We start from the raw sequence: 25,188 nt of genomic DNA, 5'->3' as shown, positions 1-25,188 counted from the left end.
GGCATCTGTTCTAGCCTCCTCTGGAGCCTTTTGGATGCTGCCTTCTGAAAGCTGATCTTTCCTCTTCCACAGAATAGAGCCGATGGAGAAGGGAGACAATGGTCCTCTCTGGGACAGAAGAGAAGCTGGTTAAGGATGCTGTGACTATCTTTCTGAGCCACTCAGGATTACAGTGTGCATGAATGATTAAGAGACTGCAGCAAAATTCCCTATATCTCCTCTCTGACTTTTTACCACGCAGACTAAAAACATGCTCCATAGCCACACAAAGGGCTAGTCAACTGAAAAGTTCTTCCAGCCTTACTCTTGCCCTAAGGGGTAGGGAAGTCGGTGTTATTTATAGGCCTTTTTGAGATGTTAAATCCAGAGACCTTGCAGAATGATATTTTCACATCTGTTCTATAGTTCTGTGATTACCTTGGAGATGACCCCATAGATGTGTTTAGTGACATGGTTAGAAGTCATATTTTATTTTCATACTCTTTGTAATTGGTGTTGACAGTAAGATAAACACAGCCATGTGGACTAGAAATGGTATTAGGTCAAAGTCAACATTAAAGTCTTGTTTCTGGTGTAAAGGGTTAGTATGGACTTAAACAGACGTGAACAGCACGTACAGTCCTCTCCAACCATAGATTATGATTAGGAGACTGATACTTGGTTCCCCCTCCAGGCATTACTTTGCTGGGAAAAAAGGCTGCTGTTTCATATTTTGTGAGCCAAATAGTGATATGTCTGTTTTCTTTTTGCTCTTTAAACTCAGCTGTCTCTGGAATGCTAGGATTACAGGCGTGTGTCCCCATGCCCTCTCACAGTATAATTTGGTGTAATCTTCAATATTTAGGTATTAAGTTGTTCTTGTTTTTAAGGTTTACTTACCCCTTTTAAATTATGTGTATGTCTGTGTGGATCTGTGCAATATATGAGTTCAGGCTCCCACAGAATCTAAATTAGGGTTCAGATTCCCTGGAACTGGAGTTTAGAGGTGGTTGTGAGCAACCTGATTGGATGTTGGGAGAGCTGTACACACACTTAACTATTGAGCCATCTTCTCCAGCTTTTAGTAAATGTATTCTTATGAGGTTGAATGTACCTTAGCAATTCAGTAAGCATTAAAGAGTGAGAGTTGATAGTTCATCTTATATGGCAGACATTGTTGAATTCTCTGGGGGCTGATTGCTATCTGCCCTGAATTGTGTCAGAGCCTGTCCTAACTGTTCTAGTTCCTCCTTTCTCACTCTTTGAAATTCTTTTGTCCTCCCTTTTTGTATCCTTCCTGTGACTTGCTTACAAGTCTTTAAATCAAGTTTTATGAAAAATTCAAAGAGGCAGGCGAAGGCAATGTTGGATGGGTCAGTGCTGGAGCAGAATGGCTCATGTGGGCCTGGGTGAGCTTCCTCGTTACCAGAGTACACACTGAGCACACGAGTTCCGAAGTGCCCTTTGACCTACTGACACAGAACCCTAGGAGACTGGGGCTTTGGAATCTACTTTCTCAAAGGCATGGTGTGATTGCTGTGCACACAGCCGGGCTGGAAACCAACTGATGTGGAAGTCTCATTCCAAAAAGTATACCTGAGTCCAGCTTCTTTGGAGGCATTCTTACAGCTGTGTCCTGAAAGGGAATGGATTCAATTGTATTGTACAAGTGTAAATATTTCTGAAAGCAGCACATTTATCTAGTCCTGCTAGTTTGACACTTAGTGGCTCTCATGCTCTTAATGACAGCAAAGGGGAGATTATTTGCTCTGGTGGCTGCATGTGCTAACAATAAAGGCTGCTAAAGTTTGGACTATAGCTTCGAATCTTTTTTGTTTGCACTTTCCTCTGGGGTGTGCATGGTGGTGCTTTGTATATTACATAACTTATCTGTCATTGTCTTGTAGATGTTGATGGGGAGGAACTGTGTCTTTATTCCTCTTGATATTCACAGCATTTAATGGAATGCTCTAAAAGTTCTAAATCTATCTTTTGACAGCGTGCACTATCTTCAATAAAAGTTTTGATGCATTGCTTAAATGGGAGTATAGAGACCTATGTTCTGTGTTTCTACTTTTTCTCCTCTCTCTTGGATCCTATGTTCTTTTGAAGAAAATCCTATAAAAGCCTCTTTTTTCTCTTTTAATACCACAGTGACCCTCTTGACCATCTGTCCTAGGAACTGTCATTAGTAGAAAGCATTGTTACCTATCTGTAAGTCATGCCCTTTACTTTTTAGCAAGTTGAACACAGGATCACAGAAAAAAGGGTGAGCTTTTGCCTTAGGAAAAAAGTCCTAATGGCCTTCAGTTACCACTTAGCCAATTACCAGTGGTCATGTGAACAAAGCCGTGTGTATTTATCAGTAGTGTTATTCTGGTCCACTGCCGTAAAGCATTAAAAACACATTAAGTCATACATCTGAAACCTCAAAAGTCACATAAATATCTAAAGCAATATGCTCTTTACTTTTTATTTACTTTTTTGGGTGGGTGTATATAACCCTAATAATTACTATTGGTTTATTAGTTTTTTAATTATGTTCTTAGTTGCTTCCACTTAATAATCCTTAACTTTTCCTTCTTGGAGAGGATGTTCGCAGTGCTGCTCATGCATTGATTGACACATGCAGTTCTGACTTTCCCCAGGAAGATGTTATAGGCTGCTGCTGGTTCTGCAGTGTAACTGCTTCATTTAAAGGTGTCTTGGTTAGTCAACACCTGCAGTATTAGTATAAGGAAGCTATCTTTGTTAACCTCCCCCAAACAACAATTAAGGGCATTCCCATTTCATTTTGTGTATTCAGAAGTAAGACAAGAACCCTGCAGAGCTCTCTGAGGATTTTGTGCTAGTCATTCTCTTTGGCTCTCAGCAACTTCAAGTCAGTAAATGGTCTTCATTTTCTAAGTGTATATGCCAAATCCACAGGCCTCTAGTCAGTGTAAGCTTCCTAATGATAGGACTTGAATTGAATATTAAATTGAGGACTGGGGAGATGTTTCAGTGGTTAAAATGCTGCTAGTGCTGGTTTGAGAACAGGACTTTGGGTCGAGAAAAGGCATGTAAGCCAGGTGAGATACTGTAAGTCTGTACTTCCTAGTGTTTTTACCTTGATGGCTGGCATGGGGGTTGGAGTAGAGACAGGAGACTCTCCTGAAGCTCCGAGGCTAGCTAGGTGTACACAATTGTGAAAAAGGACCCTGCCTCAAATAAGGTGGAAGGGAGGACCCACACCTGAGGCTGTACTGTGACCCTAAATCCCATTGCGGCACACATGTGTCTACATATTTATGTTCCATGTATCACACACACACACACACACACACACACACACACACACACGATAGTCAAGCATCTCATGGAGCGTTATCACATGTTACAACTTTTGTACTTGCTAAGTGGTGCTTATGTATTTTTCCTTTAGGTTTTAAGCAAACTGTTTTTTGGACACTACAGGTTTTAGGGGAAATTTTTCAGTGCTTAGATCTATTTAGAGTTTCATTGGTCACAAGGCAAATAATTATGTTTGAGAAACTCACATTTTGAAATGAATTTTTTTTTTTTGACTTTATTGCTTTTGTTCCCATCTGAGACAAAGTTTCTCTGTGCAGCCCTGGTTGTCCTGGAACTTACTGTGTAGATCAGGCTGGCCTCAAATCCAGAGATCCACCTGCCTCTGCCTCCCAATCCGGAATACTAGGATTAAAGATGCATGCACCACCCCCCAACTGACTTTATTATTTGATACAGATTTCCAAGGTCAATTTTCTAGCTGTTCCCTAGTCAGTCAGTATCTCCAGGCTTCTCATTGGTTCTTGCCTTTGCCATAATTCAAACCCCTCCAGACTTGTCCTCCTGGAAGTGAGAATTGATAGGGAAGTGGTTTTTCTGAAGAATGGGGTAATAAACCTGACCTTAGTGGCTTTCTTTCTTTCCTCAGGCTCGCAGATAGCTACTTTTGCTTCTGATAGCTACATCTCTTGAGGTTTCTTTTTTTGTGTTTCCTACCCGTTTTATGATTCTGTTTTGATTCATTACATTTTTTTCTGTGCATAAAATCCTGTATATAATAATATGCTGTATCTGGTGTCTATGTCATCTAGGAGGAAGGTCACACTTTGAATAAGTATTTAAATCACATTGGAAGCCAATGCAGTGAGGTAGCTTAAGAAAACAAAACAAACCTTGAACTATGAAAAAGATGGAAAAAGATACCTGACTTTACACGAGTGACTGCCCCTTTAAATGAAAGTTGTGAGTACAACTCATTTATCTATTTAAGCTTATTTGGTATTGTAGCCCAGTCTGGCCTTTGCCTTATGGTCCGCTTACCTCTATTTCCCAAGTGCTGGACTAAACAGTTGTGCGGTAACACATTCAACATATAATTCTAGTTTAAAAGGCTGTCCAGTTTTTGATCTTTGAAGACAGATACATGTATTTTTCTTAGATGTTTGCATCTTCTTGATTTATCACGTAACTTTCAGTTATTATTTTATGTCTTCTACTTTGATTTTTTTTTTTTAAGATAAAACCCAAAACATATGTAGTCTCCTGTAGCTCAGTATGTACTCTAGGCTGGCTATGAGCTCCTTTAGCCTCTGTCTCCCAAGTGTTTGGATTACAGGGGTCAACAACATATTGACTGTTGTGGAATATTTGCTTACACTGTTAAGATGTGTCTCTGCCTTAGGTGCCTTCTAATTTGTTTAATAAATAGCTACATGACCAATCTCTAGGTAGGAGAGAATAGGCAGGACTTCTAGGCAGAGAGAGAGAAACTTGGGAATTTCGCCAGCAGACTTGGAGCAAGTCATAAGTGCCATAATAAGGAGAGGTAACCAAGCCACATAGCAGAATATAGACTAAAAAAGATGAGTTAATTAAGTTATAGGAGCTAGTCGGGAAAAGGCCTAAGCTAAGGCGAAGCTTTCATAATAATAAGTCTCTGGGTCATTGTTTGGAGGCTGGCAGTCCAATGATAGTCTGTCAAGAAAGTTTGCTACAATTGATCTTCTACAGGTTTTAGGTTCTAACTTAAAACTTCTCCTAGTTCACTTAAAACTGTCTCTTCTCATTGTTAGCTTTAAAAAATCTATCTTTATCTTTTTTTGGGTAATATTTCCATTGGGTAAGTAAGTGGCATATTATTCTAAATGTATTTCAGCTTTATACGTAATTTCTTTGACTTTGTTTTTTATGAATTCGACCACATGGCATGTTACTCTCAGAAATTGCTCCATCCCTCTTGTGTCACAGGTGCTTGAAATGACGCCTTTTAGGAGCCAGCTGAGTCGTAATTGTAGGATAGCAAGTAGATGTGTTTAACCAAAGTCAGTGTGCATAACCCTGTTTTTTTGGAAGGCACACATATAGCAGGTAGGTTTTACACTTGCTTTGAGAACTGTGCAGTTTTGGTATTCAGTTGTAGAATCAATATCTGGGATGACACTAATTGTAAACTTCACAGGCTTATTTTATAAGTCATATTTTATAACCCAAGATTTTAAACAGTTTAGTACATAGTTCAGCATTATCAGTTCCTATTCTCAGATCAAAGGAAGCAGTTTTAATTCGGCAGGCAGTTGAGTCTGGAATTGGGTGGAGTGGCTGGTCATGATCATTAACACAGCCACCTTCTTTTGTTATACACAGGTTATTTCTGGGTTGTTGTAGGGAGCTGTTAGTTTGTTCCCGACTGCTCTGACCCGAAATAATCACTCAGAAACTGTATTATTTAAATCACTCCTTGGCCAATTACTTAAGTGTATCGCTAGCTAGCTTGCTCTTACCTCTAGAATTAACCCATTTCCTTTATTTTATATTTTAACACGAAGCTCGTTGCCTACCGGCAAGATTCCAGCTGACAAATCACCTCCTGGTGTCTCTCTGACTCGGCCTACTCTGTCTAATCTCCTTGAGCCTGGCTTTACTCTGTTAAACCATTGGTCGAAAGCTTCTTTATTCATTAACCAATAAAAGCAACACATATGCAGAAGGACATCCCACACCACTGGATCTTTCAGTTATGTTTTTCTTTTCCTTTGGAAAGGACATGCTGGTGAAGGCAGAGACTATGGGGTTCTGTTTACACTGACAGGTTCTTAGTTAAAATCATCATTACAGTAATGTAATGATCATGAAGCTGTTTTAGTAGATCCACATGAGTACAAATTTTATTCTGTTCAATAAATGTTGAATTTAACTATGTACTATGTATGTGTTAGATGACAGTTGTTAGCACATGTTCTTTTATAAGCATAAATGAATAGATCTGGTTTCTTACTTAGAAATGTTTGACCCTTTCTGTCTTTGAAAGCTCTAATGCTCCAATGAATAAGGAAGGAGAATTGAAAATTGAAAACAACTACCTGAATACAAATTGCTGCCCTGCCCTTGATTACTAAAACAGATATTTTTCTTCCTAAATACTTGCTTCTTTTGAACTATGCTTTGTGGGAAACTAATTTATTCATTTTCTAAAGTGGCCTTGTTTGTCTAGTAAGGAAATCAGCAAAGGAGGTCTCAAATAAGCTGGCAATGAAATTGAAAAGTGTCTGCCATCACCACTGGTGATACATCAAAGTGATGCTAAAGATGCAGATAATCATTCCAGTGCATTCTTCATCGTTACTAGAATTATTTAAGTTCATTAAGCCAGCAAAGTACTTCATTATTTCTTATGCTGCATACTAATGGTGAATTTAAACTTTCAGTGTTTTATAATACAAAACATTTTTTGAAAGTTACATTTAAATGTAAGTACTGTATGTCTGGATATTGAGTGGTAATTTTAATTGGATGAATATATTTATTGTACCCTGGTTAGGTTATTATTTTGTTAGCTTCATAAAACCAAGTAAGTTTAGTAAATATTTACAACTATTACATACAAGAGAATGTTTGTCCATCTTCTTGAGAAATAGATTAAGACAATATATAATACACTTTTATTGCCCTGACAGGAATGTAATTACCTTCAAGTTAGCATTGTACAATGTACTTATTAACTAAAATAAAGCTATTATAAATTACTAACTGATTTTTTTCTCACATTTGCAGCATTTAAATATTAAGACACTGACAGATGATATGGTAAGGCTATCCTCAACTTTTCCTTTGTTATCTATTTTAACTAACCATGTACTGTCCTTGACATGCTATACTAACATCCTTGAAAATGCCAAAACCAGCAAGTGCAAGAAATGTGTTTGTAGTGCTAAAACAGGAGCTAGAACTGGTAAAATACATTAAATTGTTGCTTGCATGCTGTGAAAAGGAGTAGTCAATATGTTAATATAAAAATTTTGCTTAATTGCAAATTGTTAGTCAACTTTGAATCATTCAAATCAGGTTTCATTCTTTGATGATGGATTGCATACTTCCAAAAGAGGAAGGAAAAGCAGCTGAAGACAAGGAAGCTTGTCAGAAAAATGTAGTTGCTAATTAAAGTAAGCCATGTTGAAATGCCATGCATGTATTTTAGATATTCTGTTGGCATGCTTTACTTTACATTCATGTTAGTAATAGGGCTCTTTCTAAGTGATTGCTGCCTTAGCTGTGTAGCCGAATATTGAGAAATACACTTTCGGTACACATACACAAGTTACCTCATGGTTAATGATAAAGGAATGGCAGGAGTACCAGCAACAAACAACAACAAAACCCCCAAGAATCTGTGAGCTCAACCGAGAGGAGAGAACTCAGTACCTCCCTGACCAGGTTTGGTATTCAACATTTCTGATACCAACCTCAAAACAGAGCACTCAGGAAGAGTAAGCTGTCAAGATGTTTACCACCTGAAGGGTCCAGGGTGCTCGCTTTGACACCTGGAGAAGGAGCTGTGTTAAAATGAAAGAGACATATTGACATGAATGATTTAAAAAAAATTGAAGTAGGGTGTTGATATATTTTCTTGAGTAGTATCTAAGAAAAGTGTCTTTTATTAAAAAGAAGAGTATATATTTGTATTTTTCTTGTTAACCTTGAGCATAGTCATGTGCCATCTAACACCAGGCAGATATCCCTAAATCCCAGACTAGTCTAATTGTGGCCTTCAGGTTCAGTTTCTACTTGAAGTAACATGGGGAGCAATAGGAGAAGACACCTGAAGTTGACCTTTGACCTCCATGCACATGCACCCAGACACAGTTAGGTAATTTTATCCCCTTGTAAATATCAAAGAATGAACTTAGATAAACTTTGATGATATGGTCTCCTATACGCTAGGTTGTGTAGTATTCTCCATGCATTCCATCATTGACGGTAGCACCAGATGGAGCGTGGCCAGCCTCATCAGAAAACAACAGCAATATGGAGCACTGACATAGGCTATGCAATGTTTTCTCTCCCTGCCATGTAGATGTTATTTTTATTTTACAGTTCATGACATTGAGGCTGAGACAGGTTTAGTAGCTTGTCCAAGAACGCCTACTAAGCTACAAGTATACTTCGTTCTACTGCCACTTTGATTTTTGTATGTATGTCTTCTTCTTCTTCCCACACCCCATTTTTGTTTCAGTGAGAATCAAATCCAGGATCTAATGCTCACTAGATAACATGCTAACCCCCAAGGTGCATACTCAGCCCCTATAAATGAATGGCTTCTTAAAGTCAGTAATAAAACGAACTGGAATTTTTATGTTTTATATTTTGATTTTATGAGAATGTACTGTGCTGTAATAGCTTTATTGAGATACAATTTACACAGCATTCATTTCACTCGCTAAAAGTTTATAATTAAGTGGTTTCTAGTGTATTCCCCAAATTGCCCGTCACTATAGTCTATTTTAGAACATTTCCAATATCTTCAAAAGAAAGCTTTGTGCCTGTTAATACTTACTGCCTGTTTCTCTTCAACTTATCCAGCTCTGGGTAGCCACCAGATTCTTCCATGATTTGTATATTTTTGATATTTCAAGTGATCAGAAGAGTCTTTGGTAATTTTTAACTAAAAATGAATGACTATCATCATTTAGGATAATGTTTTCAAGGTTCATTCATAATGTTTATTAATCAAACATGTTCAAGTTACAAAACATAATAGAATGAAAATTTTATATTGTAGGTTAAAAAGATAGCTCAGTTCTAAATTGCCTGCTACATAAGCATGAGACCTAAGCTGGATCCCAGCATCTCTGTCCAAAGCTTCATGGGCGTTTCAGCAGAGATAAGTAGAAAGCCTCACTGGCCAGTCAGCCTTGCCTATTGGTGAGCTCCAGGGTCAGTGATAGACTCTGTCTCAAAAATTAAGGTGGAGAGTATAGAGGCAGACACCCGAAGTTGATCTCTGGCCTTTACCTGCACACACACACACACACACACACACACACACACACACACACACCCTAATCTTTTAAAGACATTTTTGATTTTGTTGTGGACTGCTTTATACTGTCTTTAGATGTAGTTATCTGTAGGCTGCAGGTCGGATGTGATATATCCTTTCACTTTAAATCATTCAATATATTTTTAGATTTATTAACACCTTATACACAGTGCACTTTTCTCAGATCCTGTCCTTTCGTTATATGACCACCCTTGCACACAAAGTCACAGTCTTTACTTTAGTTTTAGAAACAGTCATGGAGTGGCTTCCATAGGCCATTCTAGAAAACATCCTTTGTGTCTGCTATGAACATGGGCTCATTCCTCCCAAGCAAGAGCTTTCTTAGTTTTCTTTTTCCTGGTCCCATTCCTTGCTTCTGCTTCTAGCCTTATGCCTAGCTTTGGCAAGATCAAAATACTTGGTAGCTAAGTGTATCTTTACCACTTCAATATTACCTGTTCTCACAGTTTAAACTTTGGGAAGATGGAGACAGTGAGACAATATGTGTGCCTTCCTTTTTATTTTTTTTTGGTACCTGACATGTGGTCTTTTACAGAATAATTGTGTGTTGTTTTATTCAGGGTCTCACTTGGTAGCTTAGGCTGGCCTAGAATTCACTGATCCCAAACTTATAGCAGTCTGCCTACCTTAGCCCCCTGAGCACCAATAGTATTACAGGCATAAGCTACCCTGGCCCAGGTCTCTAGCAAGTGTTAGAATCCGATATTAAGGACCTGCTTTACTTGCTCTGAACATTGGCCTGGCTGGTCACCATTGCCTTGATTCTACTTTCGTCTTGGCTGTGCACATGGCTGTCTCCTGGCTGTTTCGCTGGTCTCTTCACCTGGACATCCTTTCCGCAGGTTCTCCTTGACACCCTCCTTTTCTGATCTTGTGCTTTATCTTGTCTCCCTAGCAGAGAATTATCACCTGGGGGTCTCATTTGGGCAGCTGTTTCCATTCGTTGTCTTTGAGGTGGAAAAATGTCCTGACTGTCTTGAACAGGAGAACAGATTCTTTCTTCTGCGTTCTTGATGGATTCAGGGAAAGAGCAGTGCACTTGGAGTCATGAAAGCCCTGTTGGCAGTCAGACTTGCCCTCTGCATCGCTCTGTGGCATTGAGAAACCAAGCATTCCCTTTATCACTTATTTGCAAAGCAGGGCTTCTTACATCTTCATTCCTTTCTCTTAGGTTCTGGTGGGTTCCATATAGTCTGAAGCGTATTGAAGTGCTGCTGCTCTCAGCTCTGTCCTTTTTGTCTCCTTTCTAATTGTCTCCTGGTGTGCAGTGTGCCACATTCACTGCTGGGCTGTACAGGGGATGTGCACCACGTGATAGTTGTGCTGTGATGAGGGAATGGGTGCCTGGATATTTTGAGGACTCTTTAAAGGGAGCCTGGCGTGTTACAGCTCAGGGAAGCATTGCTGCTGGGACTTTGATACAATGTTGGCAGGATATTTGTAATTACACTTTGATTTCTCCAAAGCATATATGCTCCATGTGTGCTTTAATGTAGAATCTCTTAATGTGAATAGCTGTTTGGGGGCAGAACACAAGAAAAATCAGAGGAATAACATTTTCCTGTGGCCATACATTTAAGCAACAGTATCTTAGAAACGTTGGCACTGAAGCAGCATTAGTGTTAGAATCCCATCCCTTTGGCTGGGGAGATGGCTCAGGGGAGAAAGTGCTTGCTGTGCAAGCATGAGGACGTTGCTTTAGATCCCAGAAGCTGGGCAAGGAAGCGCAAGTCTGTGCAAACTTAGTGCTAGGATGCAAAAGTAGGGCAAGTGGCGGGACACAGGTAAATCCTGGGTGCTGGCCTCTGTATGCCTCTGCATGGGTGAGTGTACCTGCATAAATGCATATGCCACACCCCTCTCCTAGACACAATAAAATAAACTTATCCCTTTAGGTTGCATTGTTAAAGGCTGGCAAAGCTGCTTCTCATTTCAGGGCTATTTCGTGAGTTCTCAGAATTGAATTTGGCAGGAAATAGTCTTGTTATAGGAACAAAACATTATTACAGTGGTGGTTTCCCCAACTGTAGATTTTGAGCAGTACCCTTTTAAAACAGATCTGAACATTTGCCACACTTAAGAGAGCAGGTCAGACTTAAGGAAATGCTCAACCTCCATAGCCATCAGAGAAATGCAAATCAAAACAACTTTGACATTCCGTCTTATCCCCGTAAGAATGGTAAAGATCAAAAACACCAATGATAGCTTATGCTGGAAAGGTTGTGGGGTAAAGGGAACACTCCTGCATTGCTGCTGGGAGTGCAAACTGGTACAACTACTTTGAAAATCAGTATGGCAATTTCTCAGAAAATTAGGAAACAACCTTCTTCAAGACCCAGCAATACTACTTTTGGGTGTATACCCAAAGGATGCTCAGTCAATTGTACCACAAGGACATGTGCTCAACTATGTTCATAGCAACATTGTTTGTCATAGCCAGAACCTGGAAACAACCTAAATGCCCCTTGACCAAAGAATGGATAAGGAAAATTTGGTACATTTACACAATAGAGTACTACACAGCAGGAGAAAATAATGACATCTAGAAATTTGCAGGCAAATGGATGAAGCTAGAAAACATCATATTGAGTGAGGTAAACCAGACCCAGAAGGACAAATATCATATGTACTCACTCATAAGTGGCTTTTAGACATAAAGCATAGAACAACCAGCCCACAATCCACAATCCTGGAGAGAACCTAGACAACAAAGAGGACCCTAAGAGAGACATACATGGACCTAATCTACATGGGAAGTAGAAAAAGACAAGATCTCCTGAGTAAATTGGGAGCATGAGGACTTTGAGAGAGGGTAGAAGGGAATGGGAGAGGAAGGGAGGGGAGTGGAGAAAAAGATATAGCTCCATAAAAATCATTAAAAAAAAAAGAGAGCCGATCAGGCTGCTTCACTTTTTCCTTGTGTAGTCCTGGCTTTATAAGATTTTCCTCAGAAGTAAGAAGGAAGAGGGCGGGGGAAAGGAGAGGAGGTGACGGGTATTAAAGCATAAGTAGGGAGAGTGGACATGTGCTTCATGTTGAATTATCTCCCCAGCTCTCCTTTCTGTTGAGTGCTTTTGGAGTTTAGGGATAGTTTCTCACTTCCTTTTCACAGCCATTTTCAGTGTTCCAACTGGACTCCTTATTTCTTTTATGTCACTGCATAAAGAAATGCATTTTACCATTTTTCCATTATCCATTTTTGGACTATAGAATTGGTTTTCAAACATCTATTTGACTAGGACCCATGGTAAGGTGTAACATTTGCTTTTGTGTCTCAGCCCACATAAAGCTCTAAGCTGGTTCTCAATTGAAACCAAAGTTTTTATAACCAGTATGTGATGTTTCTAAGTGTAATGAACTCTGATCTTTTCCTCTTCATTTTTTCCACTTTTCTTCATTCTTCTCCATTACTTAAAAAATAGAATGGTGATCTAATACACTAAGTGGATTTGATGACCCACAAATGACAGCCAGAGCTAGAAAACAAACACTGCCCTGCAGAGAAGCTAGAGGAAGTCATGGGGCCTTTCCATTAGTGTCTGTTCTTTGTTGGCTGGAGAGCTAGGTTAGAGCGACAGCTCTGTCACCAGTTAGTGGTGCCAGTTTGTGTAAGCAATTAGCTTTTAAGATTTGATATTTTTGTTTACAGATATTTTTCAAGGGACAGTTAAGTCAAAGTGCTTGGCAAGCCATGCAATTATAAAAGTTGGTATGAATAGGTTGATGTCTGACATACACATAATATGATATTCAAGTTTGAAGGTTAAAGTCTGAAATTGGAAAGTATTTATAATTAGGAATAAAGTATAATCATAATATGTAACATTTTTGTACCCAGAAGGTTCCCTCTGGGCTCTTTTGTGGCCATTGTTCTTCTCTGTCATGGGCCTTGACCCACACTTTTTAGAGCTCTGAACTACAGTTCAGGTTGATAACTCACATGAAGTCTCACAGTATTGTCCGTCTGTGTCTGGCTCATTATTTTGTTGATACAACAGCAGGTTTGGTTCTTCCCAGTTTGGGGTTAATTTGTGAATATAGTCACAGTGAGCATTTGCTTATATGGATATGCACTTACACATTTTCATTTTTTTTGGGGGGGGAAGGTATCATGTTCTATGTTTATGCTTAACCTTAAAACACATTGACACACTTTTCCCTGATGATGTTGATTGTCTATTTGTGTGCTTATTTCTCAATGTTGTTTGCAGTATCTATTGTTAAATGAAGAACTGTTCAAGTAATCTACTTCCTTAAGTGAGTCTTGGTAGTTTATCTTGGTCTTCCTTCCCTCCTGGCTGTGGCCATATCCCTTTCCAGCGTAAATTCCTGATAAGTAGCTATTATACTGTATTGGTTAGAGGACAATGACAAGAACAACTTTGCATATATTTCATATAGAGAGAGTTTCTTTCTCTCTGTCTCTGTCTCTCTCTCTCTCTCTCATTGAGGTATTTGAGTAAGCGCATGTGTACATGTTTACCATGCCAGGGATGTGGAGGTCATAGGATAACTGTAGTTGACCCCCTCCTCCTCCATGTGGGCTCCAGGGGCTGTACTCGGGTTATCAACTTGATGGGACATGCCTTTACCTTCTGAGCCATCTTGCTCTCCTGAGACAATTTTACAGAAATAAAACATGCAGTTTTACCCAAGTTTTAATCAACAGGTATTTGACTGTAGAGGGCTGGCCATGAAACATTACCATAGTTGTGACTTGGGTCAGCATTATGAAATGACCTTTTAAAATTCCTAGTATTAGTCATTAGTTTCTATTCCTTGCAAGTGTACTAGGTTTATCAACCTTACTTGATGTAATTGTTGCTTTCCGTTTTGAAGAGCAGGGATTTCTTTTCCCTGGTGAGACCAGATTTCTCAGTTTCATACTCCCCTGACCTCTCCGTTTTTATGTCTATTGTGTCTGTGTGTGTTTTGTCTTCCTGTCTTCTACTATTATTTCTCCAGTTTCTTTCCTGTAGCCCCTGCTCTTGTCTCTATGTGGTGCCTTACTTGGATGATCACCTCTGAAGATTCCAACTACCATGGATACCTCTGACATTTCCTTCAGTTGAGACATTTATGCATTGGCCTTCTGGTTCCCTTCATATGGATGTTCCATTTCCTCTAGGAACTAATGACCTCCACCAAACCTTCACTTACATCCTACATTTGTTTTTATTCTCACATTCTCTTATAAGGGAATGTGTTTTCCAGTGTTTCTTTTTCATTATTGCTTGACTCTTTAAATCTGTTCTGCCCGTGTCCTCATTTTTATTTGTTTGGACTTTTAAACTGAGTCCTCTTTCTCCCTGAGAAGCTGTGGTCTTACATAGCAATCAGAGTTAACTATCTATATTGAATTGCAGATGATATTATACCCCACTTGAGATTTCTTATTTGTGGCTGTTATCTATAGATGCTTTCATTAGCATTTTTTATTGGAAATAATTTTTTTTCATATAGCATATTCTGACCAATGTTTCCCCTTTCTTGTCTCCTCCCAGGTCTTCCTCCCCTTCCCACCCATCCACTCCATGCTTCCCTTCTCTTCAGAAAACAAACAGGTCAATAGGGAAGCAAACATAGCAGAATAAAGCAAAGCAAATAGTATAAAATAGAACAAAGAAAAAGCACAAATGCCCAAAGAGTATTACATCCCCATAAATACCATTGTGTTCTTTTTGTGTTGATCTTCTCTTGCTGGGCATGGGGCCTGTCCTGAAGTGTGGTTTGTATGCCCAGTGGGACGCCACTGGAGAGAAGTGGTTTTTGTTTTTGTTTTTTTTTTTTTTTTGTTTTGAGGTGGCTTCAGGTCTAGACATGAGAACTCATTTTCATTTCTCTCAATGCTTGGACCCCGTCTGTCTTGGACCTGTGCTGGCTGCCACAGTCTCTGAGTTCACATGTGTATCATGTCTTGGTGATGTTGTTTCCGTGGTGTCTTCCATTCTCACTGGCTCTCAGCCTTTCCTTCTCTTCTTCAGTGTTTCTGGAGCCCTGAGGGGAGGGGTTTGATGAATACAATCTCATTCCGGATCGAGTGGTCAATGTCTCTCACTGTCTGCACATTTTCAAGTTGTGAATTCTGGTGGAGTCTCCAGGGAATGGGGATAAGGTGTGAGGACAGATCCCTGCTGGTGGTCTACTATGTGACTGGAGCAATATCTAGGAGGGAGAGTAAGATTCCTTACCTGATTCCGAGCCAGTGAGTTCATAGAGTTCTCAGGCAGAGAGTACTACTAGGTACAGGTGGTTGACATAAAAGAATGTGTGTGTGGGGAGTGGTGGAGGAAAGTAGGGTCCACAGAAACATCTGGCAGAGTCCCTAGGGAATGGAGGTAGGGTGGGAGGACAGGCACCTGTAAGATGTCTACTTTGGGGATGAGTTTCCTTCTTCCTTAGCTTTTTAACATGTCCTGTAAGGCTTTTATGGTAGGGTCCTATTTTTAAAATTTAGCCTCAGCTAATGTGTGGCTCTTCAAGGAATAAAACATTACTTAGGGAATACAGTGACTGATTGTGAATTTATGCTAGGGGCTTGGAGCTCTTCAGTGGGATATATGTCCCCATCCTGCTCATATTGCAGTCTTGCTTTCCTGTGCCCCAAATACATTTAATAAATGTTTAAAGAACTAAAGAAAATTCGTAACTACGGAATTATGGCTACCGATTGAAAGGTACATTTAGTACTGTATTACTGTTAGCTTGTACTTAAGATCCCAAATACCAGCTATGTCAATGCATTCAATCTTATTTGTCTTAGTATTATTATTAACATTTTAAACTATGGGGACAGGGAGGCAAGGGAGTTCAAGTAACCTGTTCAAAATGACAGTGGTAGCCAGGGAAATTGTGTCAGGCCCGCTCCAGGGAACATGTTCATAAAGAACATTATCCTTCTGCTGGAGTGGTCTTTCTTCCCTGACTGAGAATGCTAAGTGTGAACCCCAGAAGTAGATTTCATTATTTTGTCTTTCAAGCCATCTCTGTAGAAGACATTTCGGTTCTAAAATTATTGTACAGCCATTAACCTTAATCCGGAGAAAGTTCTTAGAATTGTGATGGCCTACTAGATCTAGGAAGCCATGATGAGAAGCCAAGTATAGCAAACAATTCAGTGAAAACTGAAAATCTCTGTCCCAAAGTAATAATATTTGAGAGATGCTGTGCTAGGGTTTCTATTGCTGTGAAGAGACACCATGACCACAGCAACTCTTATAAAGGAAAACATTTAATTCGGGTGGCTCACTCAGAGTTTATGTTCAGTCCATTATCATCTTGGTGGGGAGCATGGCAGCATGCAGGCAAATGTGGTGCTAGAGAAATAGCTGAGAGTCCCATGTCTGACAGGCAGCAAGAAGTCACCTGACACATTGAGCTGTATCTCAAGCATAGGAAACCGCAAGGCCCACTGCTACAGTGATACACTTCCTCCAACAAGGCCATACCTCTGACAAAGCCACACCTCCTAATAGTGCTGCTTTCTGTGAAATTATGGGGGCCAATTGCATTCAAACTACCAGGGATGCTAACAGGCAAAGGATGCATGGTTTCTTTTGGCAGTAAGAAATACAGAAAAGCAACTTGAGTAAGGAAGTCTTCACAATTCTAGCAACATCTGTGGCTTGCTCCCAAGTACAGACAGCAGGTTCTTGACTCCCTTTGAAGCAACCATGGAAGCTCTTGGTCTTGGAGCTACCATGGATTTGGCTTGGTTTGGGGAGGGGTTTCCCGAGTTCTCTGAGAAGCACATCTCTCCCTGTGGGTCTCTTGCTCCTGGACCATTCTCTGTGGATCGTTCAGGTCATTCAGTACAGGAACTGTTGTGTTGCCAGACCTCTTCTGCACATTCTGAGTAGTTTCTGTGTGATAGGGTGAACTGGTCTACCAGGAAATATGCTAGGCCTTGTGAGATAAATCTGCGGAAGTAGACATCACATGTGTGAAGGAAGAAAGCTTGATTCAGTTTATTCACATTCGTGCCTAGCTTTTATTAACTTTAAAATGTAAGAGCTCAAGTTTAATACTTAATAATTTTGCTGGCCTACTAGGGTAGAAGTCTTCCTGTACTAAAATTTTATTTTACATTTTACTGACTTTTTATGTTTTCTTTTGTCAGTTAAAAACACCTGATAAACATGTTTTTTTCATATTTATTCTGCCAAGCTGTTTGTGGGATATTCTCCTAGGTAAAGTAGAAATACCAGTGTAGGCCAAGGAAGCTCAGTATGTCTAATACAATATACTGAGACAAGTTCTATAAGATTTCAAGTATTTACAAAGTCAGGTGGGTTTTTCAGAGCCCATTAATATGAGTTAATTATGACTTCCTGTACTTAGGTTTTCAGCAGGAGCTTTTAAGTGCTATCTCAGGATTTTTAAATATTTATGGAATAATTTAGAGAACATCTACTCAAATCAGAAGAAATGTGGGAATAAGATCAAGAGCTTTCAGATGTAACAAAGATATAACCGAGTATGCGTACTTGTTTATTCATTTTTTGTCTACCTCTTCATTAAGCATTTATTGAGTGTCTAATGCTCTTATAGAAATATGGAAGTTTATGAGACTGTCTCTACCTGGGGACATTGGGGGAATAGCTGAGCACTTACAGTGTTTGCCTGAGGTGTGATAGTGGATGCTGCTGTTGATAGGGTTCAGTGGAAGTAGCAGGGTCAAGTTGATCTTGGGGAAAACTGCAGAAGAGACGACATTTCAGCTGAGTTTTGAAGGATGGATTGGAATCTAGGCTGGCTTTTATAAAGTAATAAATTTTTTGCTAGCTATAAACAAAGTGAATTTCTTGTTGAAGCATGTAAACTTGGTAGTTAGGAAGCAATTGTTGATATCTTTAGGTAATATTTGTCTGTGAGTAATATTGAGCTAAGCCACTCAAGTAAAGAGCAAAATTAATTTACAGAGCTAATTTTTATTTCATGTACAACTATTTATATTTGAATTAGTACTAAATTCCTTTTTAGTGTGCTAGTGTGTATTTCCTGTGCACATTTGCTTTACTGCTGATGTTTGTGTTACTATACCAAGAAGCTTGAGATTATTAGCTTCAGAGGCAGTGCATTTCATCCTACCGTCCGAGGGGTTTCCATGATGACTTGGTCCTGTTGCTTGGCCGGTAGCAGCGCAATCCCTATGGCAGCAGTGCATGTCAGAGGGGCACTTTTGCTTCAGGGTAGCTAAGAGGCAAAGAGAAAAGAAGGGTTCCTGGGTTTAAATGTCCTCACAGTGAGTTAACTTCTGCTAGGTCCTGTTTCCTGACAGTCACACCTTTTGGTTCACCATGGGCAAACCAAATCTTAAGACATATGGGAGATACTCAAAACATAAACTTACAAATACAGAAAATTCCTAGCAAAATGCTTCCTTATACTTTTTTCTCCTCTCTCTCTCTCTCTCTCTCTCTCTCTCTCTCTCTCTCTCTCTTTCTCTCTCTCTCTCTTCTGTAGGAGGGCTGTGCTATGAATTACAAATGTTGGGATTAGTGTGGATTTTTTATTTAATGTGTAAAATCCATACTTATCAAGCACACTCCTGCTATTATAGGAATGCCTGGCCTTAGCTTGACTTAGTTTTTTTTTTTTTTCCAGCTTCCTTAAATTATCCTGACTATCTTTTTCCTCTGGGAATTTTCCTTTTCTTACTTCTGTATGTCTTACTTTCTCTCTTACTCTGTGTTGCTGTCTGGGTGGCTGGCCCCTGACATCCTCCTCCCTTCTTTCATTGTTCCTCTTCTTCCTTGTTCCTCATTCTATTTAAACTCTCTGCCTGCCAGCCCCATCTATCCTTGCTCCTACCGCACTATTGGCCGTTCAGCTCTTTATTAGGCCAATCAGGTGTTTTAGACATGCAAAGAATCACAGCTTCACAGAGTTAAACAAATGCAGCATAAACAAAAGCAACACATCTTTACATCATTAAACAAACGTACCACAGCATGAATAAAAGTAACACACCTTAAAATAGTATTCCCCAAACAGCCATGCTGTTTTTAAATATAATATTTTATTAAGGGAAGAATTGGTGGTTGTGTCCCTAGAAGATAGGGAAGTAATTACTAATTTACTCTACAAACATTACTAGAGCATTCATTCTGTGTTTAAAACCTTGGAAAGTTCTAAGGGTTTATTTTATTTATATATGTGTGTGTGTGTGTGTGCGCGCTCGCATGTAAATAAAATAACAGTCCTTTTCTCCGGGATGTAATGCCTCTTTCAGTAGGTGTATTGCTAATAGACAGGTTCAGAATAGTATATGTGATGAAATTGCAAGCTCTGGGTCTTTAGGTATCTCTTGGAAGACCACTGTTTGAACTGTCCCAGAAACTGAGAGCTGAAGGTTGAATCAACATCAGTCAGGCAAAGATGTGGTAAATTCTATATAAAAGGAAGAACATAAATGTTTAGGTGACTGTGAGTTATTCACTATATCTAGATCACATGTCATATGTAGAGAATAGTGAGGAGATTATTTGGTAATGAAAAAGGGTTTCTGTCAAACCTGATAATAATAATCTTGCTAAGATACATGAAAATTTGAGTGATGGGAATATTGGGAAGGGTGAGGTTTAAGACTTGCTTTGTGTTTAGTAAGATGAAAATCTTGGCAGGGAATTTCTTAGAGTAGCAAGCATAGAGAAACAAAGAGGGAAGACTTGGACACTGCTCAGGAGTTGCCTCGGTGATACATGGGGCCTGTACTGGGGTGATGGCAGTGTGGGTAGAGATACATCGATGAGGTATAATCCACATGGTTACCTTGTAATTCAGTTTTGATTTTTATTAGTTATCACAGTTCTGGGCATACTGTTAGTCAAGATAACTAATAGCTTTCAGCTCGCACAAATCAACATCAGACAAAAGTCACAATTCCTATACCCAGTAAGAACCCCTATGCTTCTGTTTCTCCTCAGGTCTATTTATTCTTCTCAACTCCTCCAGACTTCCCAGACCCTCCTACTTTGCCCTTTGGGCCTCAAAAGTTGTCTAATGTTTTCTTTCCTTCTTTCTCTAATTGAAACCTAGATGGTCTTTGATGGTTTTATTTTCCTGGTGCCTTCTTCCTTCAAAAGCTCCTGTTCTTTCTTCCTACACCATCAGAGTGTGCAGCCTGTTGCACTCCTCCTTGGTGGTCTCATGTGTAGGTCTTCTGTCCTCCCACTGTTCCACCGACGGCCTCAGAACTTCAGTGACTTTATTCTTTTTGACCATCATTTTTGTTAGCATGCTGCATCCACCTACCAGGCAGGGTTCTTAACCTGGGGTCTGTGCTTTGCCAGGTAATCTGTGGAAGAACCTATGATATATTTAGAAATTTTGAATTATTATGTTTGTTAAGTTTTAAGTCAAATTTGGTGTTTTTCTCTATCGTGAATATGGGGAAAATAACATTTATTAATGCACCAAAAACAAACAAATGAACAAACAAAACACAAAGCCCAGTACTATAGTTGTATTTACCTCTGACCAATAAAAACCAGCTATTTTCAAGTCTCCTTATACTTATTAAAATATTTATAAGTAAGGCTTATATTTAATATTTTTTAGATTTAGACTTGTCTTCATTTTCATTTAGTTCAGTAATGAGGATATGTTAAGGCTTGTTAAATATTTTGAATGCTCCATTTTACTTTAGCTTTCATTAAAATTATATATTTACATAATATATTAGCATATATATATGACATTTGAAAGTATTCTGGAAAGAGCTTCATACTAATGATTTATGGCTGTACAGCACATTTTCTTCAAGTGCCATGGTGTGAAATAAAGTCCTCTGTAGGAGACAATGTAGCATAATGTTTCTACTTTGCCTCTTTCCAGCTCATCATTGAGATGTTGGTTTAGGCCCCTGCTATGGGAAATCCTGCAGTGCACTTCCCATCTTGTTCATCTCTTGACCAGGAGGCTGGTGCTCATTGTTTTTAGGTTTCATTCCTGCCCTTGGCAGGGTCTGCACAAACAGCTTATATGAGTCTATTTTCAAGCCATTAAAAAAGTTTTTCTGGACATAATTAAGGATGTGCTTTATTTAGCAAGTTTAAAAAAGGTGGAACTTACATATGAACAAAATATTTAAGATGATTAACTTTTTTGGAGAGTGGCAGAAAATTTTCAAAGGAGTCTTTGACTAATTACCAAATTAATAAAATGTCGATTAGTAGCTGGAAAAGTTTTTTTTTTTGTAATTTAGAGGATATTGAAGTTAGCATCTAGTACTTGTTAAGATTGTGCCTAAGATAGGAACAGTTAACTCATCTAACCTGAAGCAATGAATAGGCTTCTTTTTTTCTTAATGTGTTAATTTTTTGAGGGAGTGCTGTCTCTATCACTTATTAAGGGTATTTCAGTCCCTGCACTATTGCTGTAGGACTGCCATAACCAAGATAAACTATGGCTTAAGAAAGACCATAACCAAGTCAACTCATATAAAAGAAAATACTTAATTGTGGACTTGCTCATAGTTTCAGAGGTTTAGTTCATCATCATTATGGCAGAGAGCAAAGCATGTAGGCAGACACGGTGGTAGGGAAGTAACTGAGAGCTATAGCATGGTCTGTAGAGAGGGAGGGAAGCAGGGAGGGAAAGGCTAGGTATGGGCTTCTGCAACCTCAAAGCCCACCCCTAGTGTCACTTTTCCTCCAACAAGCCCACTCCTGTAAGCAGAGACTGCTCGTTTGTTTCCTGGCAACCCAAACCCAGATAATCACACAGAAACTATATTAATTAGAACGTTGTTTTTACCGATGACTCAGGCATATTCCTAGCTAGTTCTTACACTTTCAGTTAACCTGTTTCTTTTAATCTATGTTAGCCACAAGGCTGTGGCTTACTGGTAAGTTTCCGTCCTGGTGTCTTTCTCCTTTGGCAGCTATATGCCATTTCACTGATTCCCCTACTCTTTCCCTATATCTCTGTTTGGATCTCCCACCTGGCTTTATTGTGCTCTGCCATCGGGCAAAGAAGCTTCTTTATTCATCAACTAGTAGAAGCAAAACACATACAGAAGGACATCCCACATCACACCCCCCTAATCCTCTTAATCCTTTCAAATGGTGACTCCCTGGTGATTAGGCATTCAAATTTATGAGCTTATGGTGGGCAGGGTGGGGGGAGGCATTCTTAGTCAACCACTAGGTAATAAAGCTGATTAGAAAATCAGCTTATTTTAGTTGGTCACTTCCCCCTGAAATCTAATTTCATGCAAATCTAAAAATTACATGAAAACTGATACATAATTTTGAGTAAGGTATTTTATATTTTAGGTGTGTCTTTGTATAAAATTGATTTTATAGTTAGAAGGAGCTTCTATTTGCTTATGTCTCCTGGATTCGTTCTTGATTCTAATGATATGTGTTCTAGTCATATATAAACTTTTAAAACAAGCAAAATTGTTAAATACCTGAAAATTACACTGCCCTTTTAAATTAAAAAATGCTGTTGACATTTACAACACTATAACAATGGAAACTTTAAATAATGGGTTTCCACTATTACCATGTTATAGCTGAAAATCCAGTAGCTTTTCTTAGAGTCTTCTTTTGTTTAATTAATTAATTTAAGCTGTCATTACTGATTATCAGTGTGATTACTCAGCATGAGATAATACTCAGTAGGGTGCTCATTTAACTTCCCCTGAAGATAAGTGATATTAATTTATAAAACTTAGTACACCCCAGACACAGGCAAAGCCTTGTTAATTAAGTGTGGTGTTCTACCTCTAAATTGCAGTATGAAAGAATTCCCTCAGTCGTGTGTGTTTAATCAGTTCTTCAACCAATGTGAATTGCTTGTGTACTTTACCTGCCTAAGTTGAGTTTCTAGTTTGACTTTAAGGGAAAGTTCCATATAAATTATCTAATTTTTATATAAAGATAAAAAGTACATAAATTGTAGAAGACAAACCTTCCTCAGCCAAATTGCAAAATGCATTAATGGTCAACTTGCTGTCAGTCTGGTGTCAGACTGCCCATCAGTTTCTTCCATCATTTCCAAATGTAAGATATTCTTAAAGTTTGACAATGTGTTTTGTTCTTTGCTTCAAAAGTAAATAGTATTTGCAGTCCCATGAATGATAAATTAGGAGTGATTCTTTTATACGTGAGTGAAATTACTGTAGCATCATTTTTTAAAAAAATGAAACTTCCTAAGCTAATGTAAAATGAGTCAAAATCACTTTGCTATGACTTTAATAGTGCTCATGTTCTGTGCTAAGAGTTTACCTGGAATGCTTAATAGAACATGCCTGTGTATGTTTGTAGGCTTTTACTTTAAGCTTGAGATAGTCAAGAGTCAATGTACTGTCCCAGGATAGAAAGAAAAGATTGCATTTTAAAAATATACTTAATGCTTTTCAAAATATACTTTATCTATCTATCATCTATCCATCCATCTATCCATCTATCTATCTATCTATCTATCTATCTATCTATCTATCTATCTATCTATCTATCTATCTATCTATCTATCGTCTTAGTTAGGGTTTTCATTGCTGTGAAGAGACATTGTGACCACAGAAACTCTTATAAAGGAAAACATTTAATTGGGACTGACTTAATAATGTCAGAGGTCTAGTTGATTATCTTCATGGTTGGATGTGGTGTGCAGGCAGACATAGTCCTGAAAAAGGACCTGAGAGTTCTACATTTTGATCCTCAGGCAATAGAAAGTGAACTGTGTCTCTGGGTGTAGCTTAAGCATAGGAGATCTCAAATCCCACCCTGACAGTAACACACTTCCTCCAACAAGGTCACATCTCCTAAAATTGCCAGTTCCCATGGGCCTTTTTCTTTCAAACTACCACCACATTCTCTCTCTCTCTCTCTCTCTCTCTCTCTCTCTCTCTCTCTCTCTCTCTCTCTCTCTCTCTCTCTCTCTTTCTGTGTGTATGTGTGTATCTCTCTCTGTGTATGTGGTATATGTATTTGTGTGCAGATACCATGACCTATGTGTGGAGGTCAGAAGACAACGTGTAGGAGCTTATTCTCTCCTTCCACCGTTTCAGTCCTGGCTACTGCACTGAATTCATCAGGTTTGGCAGCTCTTTATCCCCTCAGCATCCTACCAGTCCTGGTTCTTCTCATATTTTGTTTTTCATCTTTTTAATTAAGAAGAATAAATTAAAAATATTACAATAAAAGCATAAAATTCTGATCCTTTTGTATCTCATATTACTATCTTCACAGATTTAGAGGCTGGAAGAGGAATTTGCTCATTTTCTTCATTTTTGCCATTGGCTAGTTGTAAGATGGTGAGGTGCAAATTTGCTTTTTTACTGTGTAAATTGGACCTTTCCCTAAAGCTTAATTCTAAACATTCAGGGAAGATGTACTAATTTTACTTTATTATTTCTATAAATTTTTGATTACAGATGCAATGTTTTCTTTGTGATCTGTAAGTTTGCTGCTATGGAATTTGTTATGGTTGTCTTCTATTTAGACATGCATTTTCTTTATTGCACAGACTAAATTTATATTACTTATGCCCTGCTGTCTTTCATGTTGTTACCTTCATTCCTGACATATATAAAAGAAGATAAAGGACATATATAAACTCACTTTTCTAAGTTTTATTACTTTTAGGCGTTCTTATTTTTAAAAGTACAGGCTTTTGTAGAAAATGAACATTTTATGAGCTCTTGCATCACCCACAAAGCTGTAGTTGTGCACTGCACACTGGCTTTTGAACGCTTCAGTTCAGTTCACTTCCCCACTTACTGATGTGTTTGCATTAATGATGCTGTGTTTACCTTCACTTCATTATAAGTTTCACATGTTAGTTCAGTGTACTTTGTGCCTGATAAAAGTTGGGATAGTTTCTATACTTGGAAATTTATTCTCCATATA

The 25,188-nt window shown here is 38.7% G+C and overlaps 1 protein-coding gene across 1 annotated transcript in view; it reads left to right on the top strand.

Moving 5' to 3' along the window:
* Diaph3 (diaphanous related formin 3) overlaps positions 1 to 25,188 on the top strand; it is a 449,402-nt gene that overhangs the window by 18,498 nt on the left and 405,716 nt on the right. Inside the window, exon 2 of the mRNA XM_075949702.1 lies at positions 7,042 to 7,074. Within this exon, the coding sequence (XP_075805817.1) occupies positions 7,042 to 7,074 (33 nt within the window). The remainder of the gene's footprint in view (positions 1 to 7,041; positions 7,075 to 25,188) is intronic.

The sequence above is a fragment of the Microtus pennsylvanicus genome, chromosome 15, assembly GCF_037038515.1.
Source record: "Microtus pennsylvanicus isolate mMicPen1 chromosome 15, mMicPen1.hap1, whole genome shotgun sequence".
NCBI classification, from domain to species: domain Eukaryota; kingdom Metazoa; phylum Chordata; class Mammalia; order Rodentia; family Cricetidae; genus Microtus; species Microtus pennsylvanicus.
Note: the sequence above shows the minus strand (reverse complement) of the source record. Positions and strands in the feature narration are given on the sequence as shown.